Source organism: Kogia breviceps, chromosome 18 (genome assembly GCF_026419965.1).
Source record: "Kogia breviceps isolate mKogBre1 chromosome 18, mKogBre1 haplotype 1, whole genome shotgun sequence".
Taxonomy (NCBI): Eukaryota; Metazoa; Chordata; class Mammalia; order Artiodactyla; family Physeteridae; genus Kogia; species Kogia breviceps.
In genome coordinates this window covers 28,200,106-28,221,447 of record NC_081327.1, presented here as the reverse complement: position 1 = coordinate 28,221,447, position 21,342 = coordinate 28,200,106, and the positions used below count along the sequence as shown (strand labels likewise).

The 21,342-nt window shown below is 37.5% G+C and overlaps 1 protein-coding gene across 3 annotated transcripts in view; it reads right to left on the bottom strand.

Moving 5' to 3' along the window:
- RBL2 (RB transcriptional corepressor like 2) overlaps positions 1 to 21,342 on the bottom strand; it is a 47,071-nt gene that overhangs the window by 9,449 nt on the left and 16,280 nt on the right. The window contains exons 9-18 of one of the 3 annotated variants that reach the window (XR_010837775.1): positions 14,264 to 14,430; positions 11,995 to 12,104; positions 11,178 to 11,281; positions 9,726 to 9,863; positions 7,620 to 7,784; positions 6,991 to 7,102; positions 4,142 to 4,411; positions 3,662 to 3,942; positions 3,385 to 3,561; positions 2,027 to 2,083 (exon numbers count right to left, since the gene is read on the bottom strand). Coding sequence is in view for 2 of the 3 variants with exons in the window: in XM_067019259.1 (XP_066875360.1) it covers positions 3,385 to 3,561; positions 3,662 to 3,942; positions 4,142 to 4,411; positions 6,991 to 7,102; positions 7,620 to 7,784; positions 9,726 to 9,863; positions 11,178 to 11,281; positions 11,995 to 12,104; positions 14,264 to 14,430 (1,524 nt within the window). In the remaining variant the exon portion in view is untranslated. The remainder of the gene's footprint in view (positions 1 to 2,026; positions 2,084 to 3,384; positions 3,562 to 3,661; positions 3,943 to 4,141; positions 4,412 to 6,990; positions 7,103 to 7,619; positions 7,785 to 9,725; positions 9,864 to 11,177; positions 11,282 to 11,994; positions 12,105 to 14,263; positions 14,431 to 21,342) is intronic. The other 2 variants (XM_067019259.1, XM_067019260.1) reach the window with 2 other exon arrangements.

Here is a 21,342-nt window from a genome sequence, read left to right as displayed (position 1 = left end):
ACACACACACACACACAAAAAAAAAAAACCAAAGAGCAATGGTAAAGATCATTATGTAACTGGAAAGACAGTATAAAATGCATATTTCTTAACTGATTGTTTTTAATTGTATAAAACAACATACATACATGATGAAATGTGATATATATATGTTTGCCAAAAACAGCACAAAGGACGAGATTAGGAGGAAAGCTATTCTAGGCTAAGGAAATGACTCCAGATGACAACTCAAATCCCCAGGAACCAACAGAGAGAAGTATGGTAAATAAGGTTAATATGATAAAAACTATAAATACTTGCACTCCTTTCTTCTCTCAGCTCCTTTAAAAGTCATAAAAATATTAAATAACTACAATGTGGTTTTGAATTTATAACATTCATGGATATAATATGTATAACAATACTACCACAACATAACAAAAAGGAAACAGTTACATAGAAGTAACGCCTCTATATCTCACTGGCATTCAGTTAGTATAAATTTGAAGCTGGTTTTCATAAGTAAAGATGTATATGTGGGGGTTGGAGGAAGTGGGGAGATGCTAATTGAAGGGTACAGATTTCCAGTTATAAGATGAATAAATTTAGAGGAACTAATTTGCAGCATGATGACTATAGTTAACAAACTGAATTGTATACTTGAGAGTTGATCTTAAATATTCTTACTACCAAGAAAAAGTAGCTGGGTGGTAATCATAATGCAATATATGTATCAAATCATCACACTGTACATTTTATACTTATAATACAATGTGATATGTCAATTATGTATCAATAAAGATGGGGAAAAAAAAGGGGGGGGATAGAGCAAAAAGAAAAAAAAAAGTAAAAGGTAAGCCCCAAAGAAACCACTAAGAAAAAAAAAGTTAAAAAGTCATCACTGAGGGCTTCCCTGGTGGCGCAGTGGTTGAGAGTCCGCCTGCCGATGCAGGGGACAGGGGTTCATACCCCGGTCCGGGAAGATCCCACATGCCGCGGAGTGGCTGGGCCCGTGAGCCATGGCCACTGAGCCTGTGCGTCCAGAGCCTATGCTCCGCAACGGGAGAGGCCACAGCAGTGAGAGGCCTGTGTACCGCAAAAAAAAAAAAAAAAAGTCATCACTGAAATTAAAATGCCATGAATACACATGAAAATGAAAGCAATAAAGGAGGAAGAGGTATCTGAAAGACATGAGACATATATAAAAAACAAAAAGTAAAATGGCAGATGTAAATCCAGTTACAACAATTATGTTAAAATATGAATGGATTAAACAACAAAATCAAAGGCAGAAATTGTCTGACTAGATAAAAAAAGAGATCCAACTATACTCCTTATATAAGAGACACTTTACATTAAAACAAACAAACAGATAAGAAAGAAAATGATGGAAAGAAGGTATATCATGCAAACAGCAACCCTAAGAAAGCTGGGTGGCTATACAAATATCACACTATAAAACTGACTTTAAAACAAAAAATAAGTTACTAGAGATAAAAAGGGACATTTCATAATGATGAAGGGTCAATCCATCAGAAAGGTACAACAATTAAAAACACACATGCACCTAATAACAGAGTACCAAAATATTTGAAGGAAAAACTGACAGAAATGAAGGGAGAAATAGGCAATTCGATAATAATATTTAGAGAGTTCAATACCCCACTTTCAATAATGGATGGATACTAGATAGAAGATCAACAAAGAAACAGAAGACTTTAACACTATAAAAAACACTAAAAAACCTTACAGACATCTATAGAACACTCCACCCAACAATAGAATATACATTCTTCTCAAGTGCACACTGAACATTCTCCAGGATAGACCATATGCTAGGTTACGAAACTTCAATAAATTTAAAAGGATTGAAGTAATTAATACAAAGTGTGTTTTTTGACCACAATGGATTGAAACTAGAAATCATTAACAGAAATTTGGGAAACTCACAAATATGTTGAAATTACAACATCTAGATAACCAGTAAGTCAAATCAAAAGAGAAATTAGAAAACACTGAGATGAATGAAAATGAAGATACAACATACCATAACTTATGAGATGCAGCTAAAGCAGTGCTTAGTGGGAAATTTATAGCTCAATGCCTATAGTAAAAAAGAAGAAAGATTAATTACCTAACCATTCATCTTAAGACACTGAAAAAAGAAGAGCAAAAACTAAGCCTAGGGAATTCCCTGATGGTCCAGGGGTTAGGACTTGGCACTTTCACTGCTGAGGGTCTGGGTTCGATCCCTGATCAGGGAACTAAGATCCCACCAGCCATGCGGCACAGCCAGGAAAAACAAAACAAAACAAAGCCTAAAGCAAGCAAAAAGAAGGGAATAATAAAGATTAGAGCATATAATAATAAATGAAACCAAAATCTCATTGACAAAATCAACAAAACTGATAAACCTTCAGCTACACTGAATAAGATAAAAAGAGAGATTGTTAAATTATTACTGACAAAGAATAAAAAGGACTAAAATGAATATTATGAACAATTGTGTGCCAACAAATTAGAAAGCCCAGAGGAAACAGACAAATTCCTAGGAAGACATACACTACCAAAATTGGTTCTAGAAGAAACAGACAATCTGAATAGACTCATAACAAGAAAAAGAATCATCCATCAATAAACTACCCACAAAGAAAAGCATAGGTCCCAAATGTTCATTGATCAGAAAGTGAAATATGGTTAAGATAGCAATGTTCCCCAAATTCATCTACAGACTCAACATAATCTTTATCTGAACCCCACCTGACTTCTTTGTGACAAGAAGTCAGAATTGACAAAGACCTTGAAAAAGAAGAAAAAAGTTACCAATTTTAAAACTTGAAACTTTTGTTTTAAAATGGGTAATGTTATGTGAGTTTCACCTCAATAAATTATTTTAAAAAACAAAGTAAGATAATAAAAAGTGTTGATGAGAATGTGGAGAAATAAGGACCTTCACATACTATCAGTGGAAATGTAAAATGGTGCAATGACTTTGGAAGACAAGTCTGGCAGTTCCTCAAACACAGAGTTTACCCTACGACCCAGCAATCCACCCCAAGGTATATACAGAAGCAAAATGAAAAGATGTCCATGCAGAAACTTGTATACAAATGTTCATAGCAGTGTTATTTATAATAGTCCCAAAGTAGAAATAATCTAAATGTCCATTACTGATGAATGGTAAACAAAATATCATATATGCATACAATGGAATATCATATTCCAAAATTGACTGTGGTGATTGTCACACATACCTATGAATGTACTAAAATCCACTGAGCTGTGCATTTTAAATGAGTGAATTATATGGTATGTGAATTTTATCTCAATGAAGCTGTTAAAAGTGTTCTGAGAGTAAGGAAGTAGCATCTTTACTTTTTCCTTTAAATTCCTAATGGTACTCACCTTTGCCATCACATAAATGGCACACATTAACAACTGGTCCAGATGTCTGTCCATCATAAGTTCAGGACACTGAATTATGGAGAATTCAAAGCAGGTCCAGATTTTTTTCCTCAGTTCATCTGAAATATCCAATTTAGCACAAAGGTCCCGAAGACGGACACCTGCTAAGTGATAAACCTAGTAGATAAACAAAAATATCTCAAGCTTTGTTTATCTAACCCTTGTATTTCCCAAGCTCTAGAACTGGTAAGGGTATATTTTTCTTTAGAAAAATTACCTTTCTAAAGAAAAGCGATAAGGAGCTGGTCTTCCTGGGTCTAATATTGCTGCTGGTTAAAGGTAGGCCTTGTTTCTGCTGTTGTCCACCTGGGGAAATCTGTTGAATGGCCACCTGACCAGGGACTTGCAAGGTCGTTCCTGTCACCTGTTGAGAGCTTAAACTTCCAGCCAGGGCCTGAGCACTGAGGGGCTGGATGGAGCCAGTCACAGCTTGTGCCTGCCCCCCAACATTTACTTGGACTGGGAAGAATGTTATTCCTCCATTTTCATTGGCAATGCCTAAAAGTTGTTTCAGAGAAAAAAAGCGTGAAGAAAATGTTGATACTATAATATTCTCCAGGCAGAGGTTTTCAATTATTTCCCCTCCCAACCCCTTTCCTCCACTCTTCTCTCATATCATCATTCCAGCCAAATCTCGAGTAACTTTCTAATAAGTGCCACAGAGAAGGAATGCAATATTCAACTCTGCCTTCCTTACCTTGTACAGGAATAGTCACTGTTTGTCCATTGTTGGCTGTGACAGTGGCTGTTGCCATGGTGACCAAAGTCTGTCCAGGAACTGGTGTGACAGAAACAGCCTCCCCAGATACATTCTGCACAGGGACAGCATTGACTAGAGGCTGTGGGGGGATGCGGCCAGGTGTCCCTCCATCAGTGGGGCTATCATTCTCAACAAATAGCCGCCTTCTGGTAGAGCTGGCTGTTGGAGAGCTGTACCTATCATATAATGTGGTTGGAGACGTTATGCCTAGGGTTAAAAAAAAAAAATCATTTAACTCAAGGAGACAGATCTGACTTCCATCCTAGAAGTGATGTTCACAACTAATTAGTGTTTGAAATACTATATAATCAAAAAACAAAAATTATAGGAGTCACATCATAGCTACATTCAATGAATGAAAATTCAACTGAATACTATTAAGAGCAAAATTTAAAGAAAGGATTTTTCTCTGTGTGTCTCACAGTGTTCCCTTCTTCACTCCACCTTTTGCTAAATCAAACTAGACTTTGCCCTCCACTACCACAGGGTCCTGAGGACTGAGGGGCAATTTAAATAATTTTCTATTTTTCTACCATATTCAATTTCTACAGAACACTCATGTAAGATGTGATTTCACTGTAAAGATACTACTTGATAAGAAGACTTGATGGATTTGATATTACTATGTATAATCTGGGAGCATTTACCCCCTGTTTTATGCATTTTCATCTTTGTCATTTTTTACATGTAGAAAGTTACTAAAATTCAATCCGGTTCTTTAGCACGAATGGACATACATGTTTTGGATTCAATTAAGTTTAGTTTTTTTTTAAACAACTTTACTGAGATATGATTCACACATATTTCACCCACTTAAATTGTACAATTCAGTGGTTCTGGGTATATTACTAGCTTTCTAAAATTGTAGTAAAATACGTATAGCATAGGACTTGGCATTTCACCTGCTGTTAAGTGTACAGCTCAGCAGCACTGCATTCACAGTGCTGTGCAAACACCACCACCATCTTTTCCAAAGCTTTTTCAACATCCCACACAGAAACTCTGTTAACCATTATAGTTAAGTATTCACACCACTGTCTGAATTTTTAAGAGGCATCCCTTTCCCTCTTCCATGTCCAACTGTAAAAACTGCACATCACTGGGTTTTAAATATTAAAATCTATGTAGAGAGTTCATAAGAGGACTGACAGGAGTAGTTCTGACAGACTGTGGCTTAACATTATAATTTCTTGGTGATACAAAAGCAAATAAATGTACTAGATTTATATTTGGAACAAAGCTGCAGAGTTAGAAAGAATACATTAATTATGATCATTATCTCTGGGTAAATAAACAACAAGGTCCTATTGTATAGCACAGGGAACTATATTCAATATCCTTTGATAAACCATTATGAAAAAGAATATGTATAACTGAGTCACTTTGTTATACAACAGAAATTAACACAACATTGTAAATCAACTATACTTCAATAAAATTTTTTTGAAAGTGTTTGAAGGACTTCCCTAGTGGTCCAGTGGTTAAGACTCCATGCTTCCAATGCAGGGGACACAGGTTTGATCCATGGCTGGGGAACTAGGATCCCGCATACCACGTGGCACAGCCAAAAAAAAAAAAGTGTTTCAAATTATGATCAATATCTTGTAAAATATTAAAAGACCTCATGAAAATGGAGAAGTGATAAGTACAAAAAAATGAAGTTTAAAGTCAAGTCCTAATCCATTGATTAGGGAAGGAAAAACTCTACAGAAATAGGACTGAGGAAGACCAGCTATCAGATCTATGGGTCTGAGTGGATAATAAGCAGAAAAATAAGCCATTAAGCCATTATGCCTCCTCTTTCAAAACTGAGTAAGTTTTCATATAGATCATCCATATTCATTGAGTATGCACTGACACAGAGTGATTCCTCATTTTAAAACTGATCTTTCTTCTATAGCCAGTGCTTATCAATTACATTAAAAAGTTGATCTAGAAACAAGAATATCCTTCTAATGGAATCCAAGGATTTAGAACTCTCTGAATTTACAGAATTGCTTTTTAAAAAAGTAGTTTTATCTGAAGTATATAAACTTAAACGTTGCACCTGGCAGATGTTATAAAGAACTGCCTAAAATATAACCAGATGAAAAGCAAAACTTCCCTTTTCTGTACCTCAGGGCCAGCAATGCTGTTGTATTAACCAGGGTAGCACTGCTCAACTGACAAGAGTCAAAGCTGAACATGCTTGGGAATTCCCCGGCAGTCCAGTGGTTAGGACTTGGTGCTTTCACTTCCAGGGCCTGGGTTCAATCCCTGGTCAGGGAACTATGATCCCATAAGCTACAAGGCGCAGCCAAAAAAAAAAAAAAGCTGAACATGCTCAGGCCATTCAGTCCTCTTAACTCAATGGCTCATCTGTACCTAATTAGATCATACACTCTACCTTTAAGAAGATTTTTCTGTTTCTTCCAATTTTGAAAGTAATATTCACCTTAAAAAATTTACAGAAATCACCTAGAATTCTATTACCCAACAATAATCATTAATAGTTTGGTTTTTCCATTTCAGCCCTTTTGCATGCTTATAGAAAAAAAATACACTTAAAAAACAGGAATCACATTAATATACAGCATTCTATCTATTTTAAAAGACACTTGACTTTTCACACATTTTCCTGTGTTCTTTAATATTTTTCAAAAGCATTAAAGTGATCCATGTGGTACTATAATGTACAGAATATTTTCTTCTATATACACCCTACTAACTTCACTTGTAGTTTTAGATGGAATTTGAATCTCCAGATGCTAGGCCCCAAAATACTTCCCTTAATATTTTAAACTTACTTCTTCCAAGTCCTCCAGCATCAGCACGAACTTCACTCACCCTTCTGGGAGTCAAAGGGGAGCCAGCAATACAAATTTCATCTGCTCTTTCCAGGTTCTGAGGTGGCATGACCTATTAGGGAATGTTTACACAGAATGCCATTATTCAAAAAAGTATTTTAATTAGAAATATAATAATAATCTAAGGCAAAAGAAAACTATCTTGGCTCATCAGTTATTCCACCTAAATAAAATCCCCTGTCTTTTCCACTTTCATACTGAAGTTAAAAAGAATTCTGGCAGGCTTAAAAAATTCAAATCTAATAGTTGGATACTAAATATAAATTAACCTTCATTACTGATTTGGAGAATTAGACAACCCTTTTAAGGTACAGAAACCTGATTAGAAAATCAAGAAAGAACACTGAATCCTTACGCTGTCACTGAAACCTTGGACAGTCACAAATGATTTCTGACTCTTGGTTCCTCTTAGATATAGGGGTGATTGTACCAAATTAAACCCAGCTATTACCCTCCCATACTCATGAGGAAGATGCTAAGTTTAACTGTGGTCAGTGAAACAGAATTATGAATAGACTATATACTGATATACTTTTATCATAGAAAGATGTTAACATCTTTTCACAAACCTCTTCGCAGGTGGGAATTCTGTTTTCATTGTCTCTAATTCTGTCCCAGAGTGGAGACTCTGGTTTCCATGCCAAATGATCCAAGATCTGTTCTTCAATCTGATTAAGGTGTTTTACCACCTCTCTACAAAGGCCATCTTCTGCTCTAATGAATACTTCTATCACCTGAAATTTTTTAAAATGTCTTTATTTAGTAATAATAAATTTTTAACAAAAAAATTGTTCAAGTGCAAAAGCAAAATTGGTAAACTTATTTAAGTTTTATTACATATTTATAGAAACAAAAGTCAATTTATCAAGAATTACAAGTTTAAAGGAAAGTACTATTTTGAAACAGCAGCTCTCCCTTTCACTATCTTTATAAATAATTATTTAAACTGCATGTATGAATTATATAAAATCTTTTATATAGTGATACATTTAAAAATATCTTTAAATTAAAAATTTCAAAAATCTTTAAAAAACATGCCTTATCTATTGAGATTAAAAAACATTACTCAAAATTTCATATTTATTTATTTTTTATAAATTTATTTATTTATTATTTTATTTTCGGCTGCATTGGGTCTTTGTTGCTGCACATGGGCTTTCTCTAATTGTGGTGAGCAGGGGTTACTCTTCACTGTGGCACACGGGCTTCTCATAGCGGTGGCGTCTCTTGTTGCAGAGCACAGGCTTTAGGCACACGGGCTTCAGTAGTTGTGGCTCGCGGGCTTAGCTGCTCTGCAGCAGGTGGGATCTTCCCGGACCAGTGCTCGAACCCATGTCCCCTGCACTCACAGGCAGATTCTTAACCACTGCACCACCAGGGAAGTCCCAAAATTTCACATTTAAAAACTCTGGGGCTTCCCTGGTGGCGCAGTGGTTGAGAGTCCACCTGCCGATGCAGGGGACACGGGTTCATGCCACGGTCCAGGAAGATCCCACATGCCGTGGAGCAGCCGGGCCCGTGAGCCATGGCCGCTGAGCCTGCGCATCCGGGGCCTGTGCTCTGCATCGGGAGAGGCCACAACAGTGAGAGGCCCACGTACTGCAAAAAAAAACAGAAAAAAAATCAAAAAACTCTGAACATTCAGTCTATGCCACTATAAAAATTAGTTTTGACTACTGTAGGAGAATTAAATCCATACACTAAATCAATATTAAGAGGGAAACCAAATCAATGCTATAATTCTGTGCCTCTATATAACATGTGAAAAGGAGTTGGGTGTTTTTTTTTTTTTTTTTTTTTTTTTTTTTTTTTGTGTGTGTGTGTGTGTGTGTGTGTGTGTGTGTGTGCGCGCGCACTAGGTGGGCCTCTCACTGTTGTGGCCTCTCCCGTTGCAGAGCACAGGCTCCGGACGCGCAGGCTCAGCGGCCATGGCTCACGGGCCCAGCCGCTCCGCAGCATGTGGGATCTTCCCGGACTGGGGCAGGAACCCGTGTCCCCTGCATCAGCAGGTGGATTCTCAACCACTGCGCCACCAGGGAAGCCCAGGAGTTGTTTATTTTTGAGAGACACTTTCATTTAATTTTCATAAAATAAAAAAGAAGGTTGTGGGGATTTCCCTGGTGGTCCAGTGGTTACGAATCTGCCTTCAATGCAGGGGACGCAAGTTCGATCCGTGGTTGGGGAACTAAGATCCCATGTGCCACAGGGCAACTAAGCCCATGCACCACAACCACTGAGCCTGCGCGCTCAATGAAAGATCTCCCATGCCGCAACGAAGATCCCACGTGTCACAACTAAGACCTGACGCAGGCAAATAAATAAGTCAATAATTTTTAAAAAAAGAAGGTTGCTATCACGATTAGCTAGTGATATGTTTTCTACTTTTCTAAAACCTTCTTAGCTCATAAAATGAAAGTATTCTAAAAGACTATCAGATAAAAGGAGGAATTATATGAATCTTTTACACAAAATAGATCTATATAATACATTGGAAGAATATATATAGTTCTTAAGACTCCTATTTCTTCTCTGCTCCCCATTTAGAGTGGAAATTATTAAATATGTAATTAAAAATAGAAGAAATGTACTCATATATTAAAATGAATTAGATGGCTAACCACAGGAAGTGGATCTCATCTACAATTTCCTCATCAGTTTCAGATTTTTAAAAATACCTTGTAAAAATGATAAAGTGGCACATCAAATATTTCAGTAATACATGGAAAATTCCCAGGAGGCTTATAAGAAAAAGTGACGACCTCAAGGCAGCAGGCCAAGAGCGATCTGTGGAATGCATCTTGTTCCAGAATGCCCTATTAAAAAAAACAGAACTTTAACATTTAGAAACCTTTATATACCCTTCTGTATGTTTTCAAAATAAAAAAATTGTCCTAAAATAGGCTTTTAAATTCCTACAACCATATATAGCCATATACTATCTTTATTGAAGTACAGTTGATTTACAATATTATATTAGTTTCAGGTATACAGCCTAGTGATTCAGTATTTCTGCAGATTATACTCTAAATAGTTATTACAAGATAATGGCTATAATTGACTGTGCTATACAATATATCCTTATTGCTTATCTATTTTTATACATAGTAGTTAGTATCTGTTAATCCCATATGCCCAATTTGCCCCTTCCCCCTTCCCTCTGCCCTTTGATAACCCAAGTTTGTTTTCTATATATGTGAGTCTGTTTCTGTTTCACATATTTTTTAGATTCCATATGTAAGTGATATCACACTGTATTTTCCTTTCTCTGTCTGATTTATTTCACTAAGCATAATATTCTCTAGGTCCAACCATGTTGCGGCAAATGGCAGAATTTCACTCTATTTTACGGCTCAGTAACATTCCACTGTATACACAGCCATATTTTTATATAGAATAAGAGAAGTGTAAATAGTTACAAGGAGTTAGAACAATTATTTGTCAATTTTACAATTTTCTCTAAAATGTTATTTAAAAAAATTTTTTTTAATTATTTTTATTGGGCTTCCCTGGTGGCGCAGTGGTTTAGAGTCCGCCTGCCGATGCAGGGGACACGGGTTTGTGCCCCGGTCCGGGAAGATCCCACATGCCGCGGAGCGGCTGGGCCCGTGAGCCAGGGCCGCTGAGCCTGCGCGTCCAGAGCCTGTGCTCCGCAACGGGAGAGGCCACAACAGTGAGAGGCCCGCGTACCGCAAAAAAAAAAAAAAAAAATTATTTTTATTGATGTCATTAAAAGTAATATCACTTGTACAATCTAGAAAAATTATCTTAGCCAAAGATCAATGGTTGAATATTTATGTTAAATCCCTATATAGTCAATACTCAATTTATTCTATACATGGCTTGAATTAAAACTCTATGTTATTTAAAAAACCTCAATTAAGGTTAAGTCTGAATGTTTTAATCCTTGACTACAGAGTCTTACTACCCACAGAAACTGCTGCAATGAGAAACACTAAGTGGGGGGACTGGAGGTAAGAGGACTCAGAACACAAGTTTTCTTAGATGCCAATATTATTCCCTCAAAGCCATATATTATTTTTTCAATAATGGCTTTTTTTTTGGTGAGTGGGGCTGAAAGGAAACATTTTATTGTGGTGCTCAGTACATTAGCACAGATATTTACTCACAGATAAATCCATGTCTCCCAGTCTTTTTTGTTCCTGCTCAATAACAGATTCTAATACTTTATAGTAAAGCATCTCTGCAAAACGAAAATGTTTGCTGGCAATTTCTGCATAAATAATAAAAAACACAAAAATCACATGCAAAGAACATAAATATTGTGGAAAATGAGGGTCCATCCTATCCCCTACAGCAGAATAAAATTTAAAAACCAACCCACACTTCATATACACGCACTTCCTACAGTTGCTATTTCAATCATCCCTAAGATTCCTTAATTTCTTCTTCATGGTAACACTGAAATTTTTCTAAAATTGTGAAACGATATTTGCACATAAAAACTGCAAAAGCATTCCATCAAGATTCACACTTTTTTTTTTTGTATTTTGAATAGAACAGATCTATGCTAAGAGGTATGTAATTGGTTTATTATTCATCCACTCCTACTTGATATTCATACTTCATGACATCAAACAACTCCAATGGGTCTGGGCATGTAACAACTATTATATTCTGTCCTTGTTCTTAACATATTGAAGAATCACTATAGTTCTATACTGAAAATCCAGTCTACAGATGAAAACCAAAGATATTTTTAAAATGCCAGAAGTCCAACATAATAAAGATTATCAGTCTAAAATTTCTCTCTTATTGAGAATGGCCCAGAAATCAGCTGGTTGACAGAAAAGTTGGACATCCATATTCTGGCCCTCAGTCTAAAGTCAAATTTTTTCTTCATTATTTCTGACTCGGTTTCCAAGAAAGGAATGCATGTAGTTAAATTTCAAAGGTGAGAACAATACAGATAATATTAAGCCTTACCTTTAGCACAATTACCGATATCCTCATCTGGCTGGGAATGCTGAGAATATATTTCATACATTTCTTTCAATCTGTTGGCTATTGCCTGGGTTGGATCTCTGGAACACGTCCTAAAAAAATAAGAAGAAATTATCTGATTTAAAGGTTTTGTCAAGTCACAAAGTGATAAACTATTTACAACTCTGTAATTTCAGAGTAATTTTAACCTGTAAATATAAAATACATCAAACAGAAACTATATACTTCCCTATTAATCCAGGAAATCCCATAATTCCTTATCAAAGGTGTTAGTATTACCATTTGAATGAAAAAATATTTCTTTCATGGAGCTGTACCTTTTACTGCAGGTAAGTTTAGCAACTTTGACCGGTGCCTATTTGATGTGCATGACCCACCTAGCCTACACATCTGCAATCACTGATGACAAACAAAATTGCCCTAAACTATTTCCCTAGAGGGCAGTACAACTCTTATTAAGAACTCCTAGAAGAAAACAGAATGAAGGGGTATATGATCTATACTACAACAAACTTATATAAATCATTACTGGCATTCTACATTTTTTCCTCCAAAATGAAGTTTATTTCATTGATTTTTTTTTTTAACTAGAAAGGCAATATATGTTCAATGCAGAAGCATAATACAGACGATCACCATGTGGGCTTTTGTAACAACTATGTCTTTATCTCGATCATAAACATAAATATTCTCTGTAAAAATGCACCAAGTTTAGAAAATTATAAAGGAAATATAATCAATTATAATCCTGGTAGAGATGGCTACTGAATATCATATGCAAGCAGAATTTTATTTATGAACATACACACAGGTTACAAAAACAGGACTCTTTGGTTTTACCTAGTATCTACTGGCAATATTTAACTCCACTAATGGTTATTTAAGATTAAAGAAGCTGCTACTCCTAGTTAGAGACTGTAAAGAGATCTGGAAGACATAACAGTTAAGACAGGCTTCTAAAATGTATTTATAAAATGCTTCTGAATTCTAGGTAAACAAGGTCCATCTGAGAAATATGACTTAGGAAGAGGTCATACAGACAAACCCTGCTAGGTGTCAATCACAATCAAGTTTATGAATAAAGTAGACTTCATGAAAATATACAGGAAAATTAGTCAGCCTTGTTATTTAATGAGTCTAGCTATGAGTGGGAAATTACTGTATGTTTATACAGGGCTTTCTTACACCATACCACCAGAAATCAAATTGGCTCCTATAGAGTCTACATCATTAAATCATAAATTTTTAGTAACAGGAGCAGTCTTGGAGGTTTCTTGTCAAATAAATTTGCCAAAAATTATGCACAAATTCAGTCTATTGTGTTTTTCACTAATGCTCCCTGATATTCCTACTAGTATCAGACAGATCAAAAGAACTAAAGGTAGTTGACTTCCTTTTCAGGCTAAGGGTGTTTTCTAAAACTTAGAAAGTTACAGTGGTTTTACATTGGTTATGAATCTAACTGGCTATCTTTTCAAATCTGACCAACCCTTCACAAATTTGCTAAGGTCCAATCCTCTTCCTGAAGCCCTTTGACAAACACCCATCTTTATAGATCTCCCGCTTCCCTGAAATCTTAAGAGAGAACACCTAGTAAAAGATAGTTTGGTGCTTTACTCTACAGTGTCTAGTGTTATTAGTTACTATCTCCTGAACTATGTTAAAAAAAAACCCTGAAAGCTATGGACTGAATGTTTGTGTCGCCCCCCTCCTTACCCCCTGCCCCAAATTCATATGTTGAAATCTAATCCCCAATGTGATGGTGTATGGAGGTGGGGCATTTGGGAGGGATTAGGTCATGAGGGTGAAGTCCTCATGAATGGAATTAGAGCCCTTATAAAGGAGACCCTAGAGAGCTCCTTTGCCTCCTTCTGCTACATGAGGACACAGCAAAAGACAGCTATCTATGAACCAGGAAGCAGTCCTCACCAGACACTGAATCTGTTAGCACCTTGATCTTGGACTTCCAGCCTCTAGAACTGTGAGAAATTTATTTCTGTTGTTTATAAGCAGCCTACCATATTCTGTTATAGCAGCCCAAGAAGACTAAGACACTGAGAAAAAAAGCGTCATTTTCTATTCATACATTTTACATTGCTATGTCATCTAAGGACTAACAACAGAACTGAGCATGCGATTGATATAAAATTATCAATGGGTGAATTAAGGCACAAAGGGTGAAAAATTAAAATAGAAAATTGGAAAATAGTCAACAACCAAATCTTAGAAGGCAAGAAGGGCTCAAACTAACCTTAGAATCTGTTCCAGTTTCTCACTTGGTGCATTCCTGAGGCCTGTGAGCATGGTGTGAAGACGACTCAAGCTATGTGTAGCTGTAGAAACTGGAGTCACACAAGGGCTGTTACCCTTAATGTACCGCACACCAGTAAGTGGGGTAGAGATCCTAAGTGCTTTAGACTAAAGAGGAGGAAAAAGAACATTATTTTAGGTCAAAAAGACCTAAATTACTTTCAATTACTTAATGAATGGGAATTTCAAGCTAATCAGAACTTTATATTATCAATAAATATTAGTGATTTCTGTCACCATTCTTGGAATTTAAACGTTACACCACCAAGAGCCAACATTATCCATGTGAAATTGTGTGAAAGGACAATCTGTACTTTAGCCAACTAAGAAGTTTGTCTCTTAAAAGTTAAATGTTTATGGGAATTCTCCGGCAGTCCAGTGGTTAGGACTCTGCACTTTCACTGCCGAGGGCCCAGGCTCAATCCCTGGTCAGGGAACTAAGATGCCACCAACCACACCGTGTGGCACAGCCAAAACAAAAAAGTAAAAATAGGGCTTCCCTGGTGGCGCAGTGGTTGGGAGTCCGCCTGCCAATGCAGGGGACGCGGGTCCGTGCCCCGGTCCGGGAGGGTCCCACATGCTGCGGAGCGGCTGGGCCCGTGAGCTATGGCCGCTGGGCCTGCGCGTCCGGAGCCTGTACTCCGCAGCGGGAGAGGCCACAACAGTGAGAGGCCCGCCTAGCACAAAAAAAAGTAAAAATTAAAAAAAGGTTAAATGTTTAAAATAAGGCATAGTTCCCTATTATTCCTCCTTCAAAACTTAAGCTTAGGGCTTCCCTGGTGGCGCAGTGGTTGAGAGTCCGCCTGCCAATGTAGGAAACACGGGTTCGTGCCCCGGTCCGGGAAGATCCCACATGCCGCGGAGCTGCTGGGCCCATGAGCCATGGCCGCTGAGCCTGCGCGTCCAGGGCCTGTGCTCCGCAACGGGAGAGGCCACAACAGTGAGAGGCCCGCGTACCACAAAAAAAAAAAAACAAAAAACTTAAGCTTGAAGGCAAAAATAAGCATGAAAATATTAAGGCTATCTCTGACAAACAGAATTTCACTGTTTCCATCTACTGCTATTTTTGTAATTACTCAAAGACTGACAAAAGAAAGCTGAGAATAAATCTAGCCCAAATGAAATACATGATTTAACAAAAGCTCATCTAAATAATCAAATTTGGACTGTCCTGGTGGCACAGTGGTTAAGAATCGGCCTGCCAATGCAGGGGACATGGGTTCAAGCCCTGGTCCGGGAAGATCCCACATGCCGTGGAGCAACTAAGCCCATGCGCCACAACCACTGAGCCTGCACTCTAGAGCCTGAGAGCCACAACTACTGAGCCCACGTGCCACAACTACTGAAACCTGCACGCCTAGAGCCCATGCTCCACAACAAGAGAAAACACCACAATGAGAAGCCCACACAATGCAACAAAGAGTGGCCCCAACTCGCCGCAACTAGAGAAAGCCCACGTGCAACAACGAACACCTAATGCAACCAAAAATAAATAAATAAATAAATAAACAATAATCAAATTTGTTTCACAGAGAGGATAAAACAAACATTCTTAGATGCAAAATACAACCTGATGCAGAATAGCCATCTTCAGTCTTCTTGCCCTTCTTTACTTTTAGTTACTAGAACATATCAGTTTTTCCCCCCAAAGCAGACAGATCTTCAGAGAAATAAGTTTAAGTGAAATTCTTGAACACAAATATGAAAAATATATAACTTAACGTCAAGAATTTAAGCATGAATATATAGGCTATAAATTTAAGAAAACTGAAATCGTATCAAGTATCTTTTCCAACCACAACGCTATGAGACTAGATATCAATTACAGGAAAAGATCTGTAAAAAATACAAACACATGGAGGCTAAACAATATACTACTTAATAAACAAGAGATCAATGAAGAAATCAAAGAGGAAATCAAAAAATAACTAGAAACAAGTGACAATGAAAACACGATGACCCAAAACCTATGGGATGCAGCAAAAGCAGTTCTAAGAGGGAAGTTTATAGCAATACAATCCTACCTTAAGAAACAAGAAACATCTCAAATAAACAACCTAACCTTACACCTAAAGCAATTAGAGAAAGAAGAATAAAAATACGCCAAATTTAGCAGAAAGAAAGAAATCATAATCATCAGATCAGAAAGAAATGAAGGAAACGACAGCAAAGAACAATAAAACTAAAAGCTGGTTCTTTGAGAAGATAAACAAAATTGATAAACCATTCACCAGATTCATCAAGAAAAAAAGGGAGAAGACTCAAATCAATAGAATTAGAAATGAAAAAGGAGAAGTAACAACTGACTGCAGAAATACAAAAGATTATGAGAGATAACTACAAGCAACTCTATGCCAATAAATGGACAACCTGGAAGAAATGGACAAATTCTTAGAAATGCACAACCTTCCGAGATTTAACCAGGAAGAAATAGAAAATATGAACAGACCAATCACAAGTACTGAAATTGAAACTGTGAATAAAAATCTTCCAACAAACAAAAGTCCAAGACCAGATGACTTCACAGGCAAATTCTATCATTTAGAGAAGAGCTAACACCTATTCTTCTCAAAATCTTCCAAAATATATCAGAGGGAGGAACACTCCCAAAATCATTCTACGAGGCCACCATCACCCTAATACCAAAACCAGACAAAGATGTCACAAAGAAAGAAAACTACAGGCCAATATCACTGATGAACATAGATGCAAAAATCCTCAACAAAATACTAGCAAACAGAATCCAACAGCACATTAAAAGGATCATACACCACGGCAAGTGGGGTTTATCCCAGGAATGCAAGAATTCTTCAATATACGCAAATCAATCAATGTGATACACCATATTAACAAATTGAGGGAGAAAAACCATATGATCATCTCCATAAATGCAGAGAAAGCTTTCAACAAAATTCAACACCCATTCATGATAAAAAACCCTCCAGAAAGCAGGCATAGAAGGAACTTTCCTCAACATAATAAAGGCCATATATGACAACCCCACAGCCAACATCGTCCTCAATGGTGAAACACTGAAAGCATTTCCACTAAGATCAGGAACAAGACAAGGTTGCACACTCTCACCACTATTATTCAACATAGTTTTGGAAGTTTTAGCCACAGCAATCAGAGAAGAAAAAGAAATAAAAGGAATCCAAATCGGAAAAGAAGAAGTAAAGCTGTCACTTTTTGCAGATGACATCATACTATACATAGAGAATCCAAAAGATGCTAGCAGAAAACTACACGAGCTAATCAATGAATTTGGTAAAGTAGCAGGATACAAAATTGATGCACAGAAGTCTTTTGCATTCCTATACACTAATGATGAAAAATCTGAAAGTGAAATTAAGAAAACACTCCCATTTACCACTGCAACAAAAAGAATAAACTATCTGGGAATAAACCTACCTAAGGAGACAAAAGACCTGTATGCAGAAATCTATAAGACACTGATGAAAGAAATTAATGATGATACAAATAGATGGAGAGATATACCATGTTCTTGGATTGGAAGAATCAACATTGTGAAAATAACTATATTACCCAAAGCAATCTACAGATTCAATGCAATCCCTATCAAACTACCAATGGCATTTTTCACAGAACTAGAACCAAAAATTTCACAATTTGGAAACACAAAAGACCCCGAATAACCAAAGCAATCTTGAGAAAGAAAAACAGAGCTGGAGGAATCAGGCTCCCGGACTTCAGACTATACTACAAAGCTACAGTAATCAAGACAGTATGGTACTGGCACAAAAACAGAAATACAGCTCAATGGAACAGGATAGGAAGCCCAGAGATAAACTCATGCACATATGGTCACCTTAGCTTTGATAAAGGAGGCAAGAATATACCATGGAGAAAACACAGCCTCTTCTATAAATGGTGTTGCGAAAACTGGACAGCTACATGTAAAAGAATGAAATTAGAACACTCCCTAACACCATACATAAAAATAAACTCAAAATGGATTAAAGACCTAAATGTAAGGCCAGACACTCTGAAACTCTTAGAGGAAAGCATAGGCAGAACACTCTATGACATAAATCACAGCAAGATCCTTTTTGACCCACCTCCTAGACCCATTTCTCCTAGAGAAATGGAAATAAAAACAAAAATAAACAAATGGGACCTAATAAAACTTAAAAGCTTTTGCACAGAAAAGGAAACCATAAACAAGATGAAAAAACAACCCTCAGAATGGGAGAAAATATTTGCAAATGAAGCAACTGACAAAGGACTAACCTCCAAAATTTACAAGCAGCTCATGCAGCTCAATATCAAAAAAACAAACAACCCAATCCAAAAGTAGGCAGAAGACCTAAACAGACATTTCTCCAGAGAACATATACAGATTGCCAACAAACACAAGAAAGAATGCTCAACATCATTAATCATTAGAGAAGTACAAATCAAAACTACAATGAGGGCTTCCCTGTTGGCGCAGTGGTTGAGAGTCTGCGTGCTGATGCAGGGGACATTGGTTCGTGCCCCGGTCCAGGAAGATCCCACATACCATGGAGCGGCTGGGCCCGTGAGCCATGGCCGCTGAGCCTGTGTGTCTGGAGCCTGTGCTCCATAATGGGAGAGGTTACAACAGTGAGAGGCCCGCATACCGCAAAAACAACAACAACAACAACAACAAAACTACAATAAGATATCATCTCACACTGGTCAGAATGGCCATCATCAAAATTTCTACAAACAGGGGCTTCCCTGGTGGCGCAGTGGTTGAGGGTCTGCCTGCCGATGCAGGGGACACAGGTTCATGACCCGGTCCAAGAGGATCCCACATGCCACGGAGCGGCTAGGCCCGTGAGCCATGGCTGCTAAGCCTGCACGTCCGGAGCCTGTGCTCCACAATGGGAGAGGCCACAACAGTGAGAGGTCCGTGTACCGCAAAAAAAAAAAAAAAAAAAAAAAAAAATCTACAAACAATAAATGCTGGAGAGGGTGTGGAGAAAAGGGAACCCTCTTGCACTGTTGGTGGGAATGTAAATTGATACAGCCACTATGAAGAACAGTACGGAGGTTCCTTAAAAAACTAAAAACAGAACTACCATACGACCCAGCAATCCCACTACTGGGCATATACCCTGAGAAAACCATAATTCAAAAAGAGTCTTGAACCAAAATGTTCACTGCAGCTCTATTTACAATAGCCAGGACATGGAAGCAACCTAAGTGTCCATCAACAGATGAATGGATAAAGAAGATGTGGCACATATATACAATGGAATATTACTCAGCCATAAAAAGAAACAAAATTGAGTTATTTGTAGTGAGGTGGATAGACCTATAGTCTGTCATACAGAGTGAAGTAAGTCAGAAAGAGAAAAACAAATACCGTATGCTAACACATATATATGGAATCTGAAAAAAAAGAAAAAAAAAGAAAATGGTCATGAAGAACCTAGGGGCAAGATGGGAATAAAGACAAAGAGCTACTAGAGAATGGACTTGAGGATACGGGGAGGGGAAAGGGTAAGCTGGGACAAAGTGAGAGAGTGGCATGGACATATATTTACTACCAAATGTAAAACAGATAGCTAGTGGGCAGCAGCAGCATAGCACAGGGAGATCAGCTCAGTGCTTTGTGACCACCTAGAGGAGTGGGATAGGGAGGGTGGGAGGGTGGGAGGGAGGGAGACGCAAGAGGGAAGAGATATGGGGACATATGTATATGTGTAGCTGATTCACTTTGTTATATAGCAGAAACTAACACACCATTGTAAAGCAATTATACTCCAATAAAGATGTAAAAAAATACATAGGCTAATACAATATCTTTTCTAATTTTTTCAACAAACTCTGAAAGGTTAAGATAGCTAAAGAGTTTTTTACTATTCAAGATAGACTATATTTCCCTATGTATTAAATGTCATTATTCTAGAGACAGTTGTAAAAACACCCAGCCAAATTTTTACCTGGCAACAGAACTATTCAAGTTTCATGAGATACAGAAAAACACAGAAATTCACCATACGGAAATAAATCTATATGCTTTCTCTGTGAATTAAACAAGAGTAGAGCCAAGACTTTCACTCTGTTGCAAAAAAATTCTGTAATTTTTTCTAGGGCAATAAGATGATCTAGGTAGATTAACTACATTCAGAAGATTTCTCCCTATATTTAACAGCTTTTCTTACAGCCACCTTCTTTCCTGTATATGCACCAGTGCCTTGCTGGGAGGAGAAGCAACAGCAGCATCTCACCACATGGCCCACAGGTAGCAGCACTTCCACAAAGGAAACGACATATGACGACCACAAACAACTTCCTGCCCACAGTCCTCAAGGTCAGCATGGGGCTTCTTGGTAGTCCTGTTTAAGTTCTTAGTTTAAAGCTTCCTGGGCATTCTGATCAAGAGCAGTCTCTCTTTAACTCCTTAGACCTCTTTTATTGTCTATCAACTAATACTGCTAGGTAACCTCTCTTAATTCCATGGCTTTAAAAGCCATCTGTATCCTAATGACACTATATATATCCTAAAGGTATATGTACATATATACACAGCCCTTACTTTTGCTGTGAGCTCTATCTAGTCTTGTATCTCTAAATGGCCTACTTAACTCCTCTACTAGAATATTTAAAAGACATCTCACCCTTAACGTGCTAATAACTCTAACTCTTGATTTTTGCCCTGCTAGGCTTGTTCTTTCCCCTCAATAAATGTCAAAAGTCAATATTTATGGAATGCCTACAAGCACTGAATACAACACTGGTCATAGACCTCATAAAGCTTTTATATTCTAATGCAGGGAGACAGATAATAAACAATCCATCTATCCTTCCTTCCTTTCTTCCTCTCTCCCTCTCTTCCTCCCTCTCTTTCTCTCCTTTTCTCTCTCTCTTTCTTTCCATGTATCTATTATCTTCAGACAAACAATTCTTTCTTTCTACCTACCTACCTACCAACCATCAGATACTGATAAATACTAACAGGAACACTAGTGGCAGAGTAAGGGGGGAAGCAAGTCCTGAGGTAGGGGAGGATGCTAGTGGTTATTGTTT